Source organism: Coenobita brevimanus, chromosome 3 (genome assembly GCF_032717465.1).
Source record: "Coenobita brevimanus isolate Jiangsu-jjx chromosome 3, ASM3271746v2, whole genome shotgun sequence".
NCBI classification, from domain to species: Eukaryota; Metazoa; Arthropoda; class Malacostraca; order Decapoda; family Coenobitidae; genus Coenobita; species Coenobita brevimanus.
In genome coordinates, this window is record NC_136956.1 from 5,346,818 (window position 1) to 5,352,476 (window position 5,659).

Here is a 5,659-nt window from a genome sequence, read left to right on the forward strand (position 1 = left end):
TTGTATAGTAGGCTACAGCTCATTACGTTAAATGACGGTGGTAATCATGATAGTACAGTACAGTACATAAGGACAGTACAATGTAGTACATGAGGGTAGTGCAACATAGTACATTATTCATGAGAGTAGTATAGTACATGAGGATAGTATAATGTAGTACATGAGGTTACAACAACCTAGTATAGTAATCATGGCATTACAGTACTGTACAATACACGAGGACAGTACAATGTAGTATTAAGGTAACAGTACAGTAATTATAGCAGTGCGGTACGTTACACGGGGGTAGTACAATGCAGTACATGAGGATAGTCCAATGCAGTGCATAGGAGTAGTACAATACAATAATCATGGTAGTACAGTACACATTAGATAATGGTAGTACAATGCAGTACTTGGTAGTACAACATAGTATAGTAATCATGGTAGCACAGTAAAATACAGTACATGAGAGTAGTACAATATAGTACAATTATCATGAAGGATCTACATTAGAGCAGCCTACATTTATGTAGTTGAGTAATTACTGGTTGAGCACAACACCACAGTCCACCACAGTGACCTGTGTGATGTCACTGTGGTTGGCTGCTGCCCTCACCACCTCCAGCCCGCTGACCACCTCACCAAAGACATTACGAAACACAGAGCCACCTTGACAGTCCCTGGTGGTGATGGTAAACTGGGCAGCCACGGCAGCATCACACCCCCATCCCCACTGGCACCAGCACCACACAGCCCCCGCCTTTCCTGACTTCCGGTACTCCCCACCTCTGAGATCTATTATCCCTGCCCCTCCAGCTCCTCCCTTCCCTTCGTAGTCCCCACCCTCGACACATTCCCCCGGCTCGCCCTTGTCCCACACGTAGTGCAATTGAGTGTTGCGGTACGAGACGCCTGTGTGACCGGTACACAGCAACCTGAACTGTTTTGCTGCAGGCGTGTTGGGACTCAGCCGGATGTGGACCCTTCCTCTTGTTGACCCCCCCCAGGCCAGGTCCAGAAAGACGAGGGTGGAGGAGGGGTCCATGGCCCCCACCACCTCACTCACCTGCACAACACAACAACGTCAGTCACAGAGGCAGAGACAGGAAGGATGATATACAAACAAAAAACTAGAGGCAAGGAGAGGAAGGAGGGAGGAAAGAGGTGTAAGCAAATGAAGTGGAGGAGATGAGGAGGACGCCATGGCAAGGTTAGAGGATGTGGCAGCAGGAGAGAGAGAGAGAGAGAGAGAGAGAGAGAGAGAGAGAGAGAGAGAGAGAGAGGCAGGGACGAAAGGAGAAAAGCAATAACAGAGAGAGAGAGAGAGAGAGACGGGTGGGGGGGAAGAAAGTGGGGAGGCGGTGGCGGAAGCAGTTGAGTTGGTCTGCACCTCCGACATGTCGTACATATACCCCTGCTAACATCAGTACACCAGTCCTTTATGAGAACGCCCCAGCATGTATTTAATATGGACGGTGGGTGTTAGCGCCGAAATGGTGACATGTGGAGGTGCATGGAAGTAGGAGGGCTACTGGGTCATGGTAACTGGATGTGAAGCCTATGCCCAGAAATCGGACACATTAAAAGAAAATTGAGAATACAAAAGCTGAGTTAAGGAAAGAGAGGAAAGTAAAATACAAAGAAACTGGGATAACATGGGACAAATGCAGAAATGTAAATGAAAACAGTAGTGGAAAGGCTCAGAGGAAATAGAAGGGAATGGAGGTTACAGAGGAAAAGGTTGGAAATATTGCAATGTATTAATACACGATGAAGGAAATTAAAGAAAAAAAAACATAGGGGTGAGCAGAGAGAAGAATAAGAGATAGAAGTGAAAGAAGGAAAAAAAGGAGACAAGATGAAGGAAATAAGATGAAAATGGAAGAAGCTAAACAAGAGTGAGAAGAATTTGGAAGCACTTGAAAAGAAAGAAAGGGAGTGTGGAGAAAATGAGAGAAATAGAAACATAAAAGAAATCAGGAAAGAAATAGATTTAGACAAATGTGAAATGACAAAGAACGAGGGACGCAAGAAAGAAGACGAGAGTGTAGAGACGGAAGGAAGGAGAAAACTAAATGATAATAAAAAAAAAAAAAATTGTGGGAGAACGAGGAAGAATGCCAATACACAAAGAAGAAATGGAACTGAAGAAGTAAAGAAAGAGAGGGTGTGAATTGAGGGAAGGCAGCAAGGATGGAAGGCAACAAGAAAAGTCGGAAAAGTGGAATAATGGAGGAAAGAGAAGAAAGGAAACATACGAAGAATAATAAACAAGGTAAATAAAAAACAGGAGAGGAGGATGGAAGAAGGACAATGGGCAAATGTGTGGGAAACGAATGAAAGAGGTAAAGAAACTGTAAACAGAAGAGAACAAGGAACAGAGACACAGGAGAGTATGATGAACAACAGGGAGAGAGGAGTGTGTATGCATGTATGTATGTGGGAAGGAATCAGTGGAATTACCTGCATATAAAACATCCAACGTGAGGCATTAGGAATTATTGCGAGTTTCATAACACAGGCGAGATAAAAATCAGTGGTATATGTGCTGGTATGGAGTAAGACTCAAACAGGAGTGAGAGTTGATCGTATACCCACGCACCAAAATTTCTGTTCCCCCCTCGGTGGAAGGAAGTGGAAGTCAGGGTTAGAGAGAGGGCAGGCAAACGGACAACCGTGAGCGGTAGTTTAGAACTAAGCTACGAGCCGAATGGTGAGAAACTTAATAACATTGGATTCGAAACATTCCCATGCTATTCACCTGCAAAATATTATGCGTTCGTAACATACACAGCATATATTATAACACAGACTGCTGTGTTATCATGGAGTCCTGTGAAACTGGTCCAGACACGACCCATCTGTTTCGGATCCTCATCATACAAATAAAGCACCGGGTCAGTTGTATATAAGCTGCGACTGGTCATTATCACTGCAGTGATAATTTTTGTGAATATGTTATTCCTCGATTGTCTATAGCTATAATATAGAACGATTGTGGATTTAATGCTGATTCCCACAATAGCTCTGCGGATGGGTAAGTTAGAACTATTTTTTGTGGATGAATAAACCACATTGTGATGTGCAGCGGAGAGCATTCACCAATAATTAACTATAGCCAGCTGAAATTAGAAGTAAACAACAAAAAATACTATGAGACAACGAAATACAGCTGTGGTATCCTGCTCCGCCTCGCTATCCATGCCTAACTGTTTCTTCACCTCAAGCGTGCATTATTTTCCTTCAGTCTCAGCCTCTTCCATTACTCTTGCTTCCCGGTATCCTCTTACTGCGTGCCGTCATATTCCTTAGAGGGTTTCTAGTTGTCTGGTCCTATAACCCCTACTGTATAACATTATTCGTCACATCATCACTCCCACACAAACAAGAATGTAGGACGTATCGGCCACGGACGTTTGTGCTATTGCCCACCAACCTAGGACGTTTTGAAGTGTGAAGTTTTGGGAACCTTACCTAAGCTAACCTAATTTAACCTAACCTAACCTCTGCCCAGGGTCCTAAGATGGTGGCCCATGGCTCAAACGTCCGTGGCCGAAACATCCGAGCACGCACAAACAACGGTAGCACCAGACTGCTGAATCTGATACTACCATTATTGGCACTGCCATTACTAACCCCTCTTTTCCCTCTGTATCTAATTTCCTCCGCAATACTACTACTGCTACTCCAACTACAAAATCCACTATAAATTTGTATATTAATACATATTACTGTTCTTATGTCCGGGTATCTGCTAACCACATTTTCTCTGTCCCACCGTTGACAACTCATCATCATCATCATGACACCTACAAAGCAGGATGGTAACAGTTTTGTCAGGTCTTCATATACCGATGGGAGACATTCGGTCTCTATGTCCAGTCGTTTGTTTATTTGTCCACTTAATGATGGATATCAGTGAAACGTCAAATGTGTATTTTAGTGGGTTGTAGGTATGTCGTGCACTGTTATTTATCACAGACAGCTGTAGTGGTCCCACAAAGGACTACAGTGGGTTGTATTACCATGGTGAAGTGCTATAAGGAAAGTTCAGTTGTCATGATAAGAACGGTCTGTGATCAGTTCTGTGGATAAAGTATCAGTGTTCCGTAACACAGACACGTTTTTCTGCAGTTTTATGTAATGTTAGGAACACTGCACATTAATGTTGTTGTTTTTATTATAATTATTATTATCGCTCGCCTTTAAAATACGGAGTGTTTATGTTTTTGTCTGTATCTGTGTGTGTGTGTGTGTGTGTGTGTGTGTGTGTGTGTGTGTGTGTGTGTGTGTGTGTGTGTGTGTGTGTGTGTGTGTGTGTGTGTGTTCCCATTATATCTCATGAAGGGCTTGAGCTATCAATATGAAACCCTCAGGGTATCAAGATATGGCCTACATCTTGGACTTGGCCAACAGCATATTCTGACAGGCGATTAGCATTCGGCTCCCGAATGCCTTTCTTTCATTATTAATGCATACCATGTATATTCACAAGTAAAGGGTGGACAACAGGCCTGGTGGCCCAGGGATTAGGTGAGGGGTAGTGTGGTGTCGGAGTGGGGGAGGAATAGGGTCGATGGTGCCTGGGGGATAAGGGAGTGAAACTGGGGCAGCGGTGTGGGGTAAGTGACAGTTGTTGACGGTGGGACAGGGAAAATGTGGTTAGCTGATACACAGACATACGGACAATCATATGTATTATTATACAGATTTAGAGTGGATTAGTTGTAGGAGTAGCAGTAGTAGTATTGTGGCGGAAATTAGGCAGTCAGTGGGAAAAGGGGGATTAATAGTGGCACTGCCAATAATGGTAGTAACAGATTCAGTAGTCTTGTGCTGGAGTGACGAAGTGACGAATAATGTTATACAGTAAGAGTTATAGGACCGGACTACTAGAAACCCTCTAAGGAATATGATGGCACGCAGTATGGGGATACCGGAAAGTAAGAGCAATAGAAGAGGCTGAGACTGAAGGAAAATAGTGCACGTATGAGGTGAAGAAACAGTACAGGCCTGGATAACGAGGCTGAGCAGGATACCACAGCTGTATTTCGTTGTCTCATAATATTTTGTGTTGTTTACTTCTAATTTCACCTGGCTATAGTTAATTATTGGAGAATGCTCTCCGCTGCCCATCACAATGTGGTTTATTCATGCACATAAAATAGTTCTAACATTTATAACCATCCACACAGCTACTGTGGGAATCGGCATTAAATCCACAGTCATTCTATATTATAGCTATAGACAATCGAGGAATAACATATTCACAAAAATTATCACTGCAGTGATAATGACCAGTCGCAGCTTATATACAACTAGCCTGGTGCTTTATTTGTATGATGAGGATCCGAAACAGATGGGTTCTGTCTGGACCAGTTTCACAAAACTCCATGATAACATAGCAGTCTATGTTATAATATATGCTATGTATGTTACGAACGCATAATGTTTTGCAGGTGAATAGCATGGAAATGTTTCAAATCCAATGTCATTAAGTTTCTCACCATTCGGCTCGTAGCTCAGTACCAAACTACCGCTCACTGTTGTCCGTTTGCCTGCCCTCTCTCTAACCCTGACTTCCACTTCCTTCCACCGAGGGGGGTACAGAAACTTTTGTGGGTGGGTCTATATGTGAGAGTGGTGGAGTTACCTGCATTGTGCGGGCGTGGGGGGG

General features: G+C 43.5%; 1 protein-coding gene across 1 annotated transcript; it reads right to left on the bottom strand.

The window, feature by feature from the left end:
- Window positions 1-523: 523 nt before the first annotated feature.
- Window positions 524-1,027, bottom strand: LOC145393990 (uncharacterized). The gene has a single exon (XM_080267964.1). It carries the CDS (start codon window positions 1,025-1,027, stop codon window positions 524-526), a length of 504 nt encoding a protein of 167 aa, XP_080124090.1.
- Between the last annotated feature and the right edge of the window lie 4,632 nt (window positions 1,028-5,659).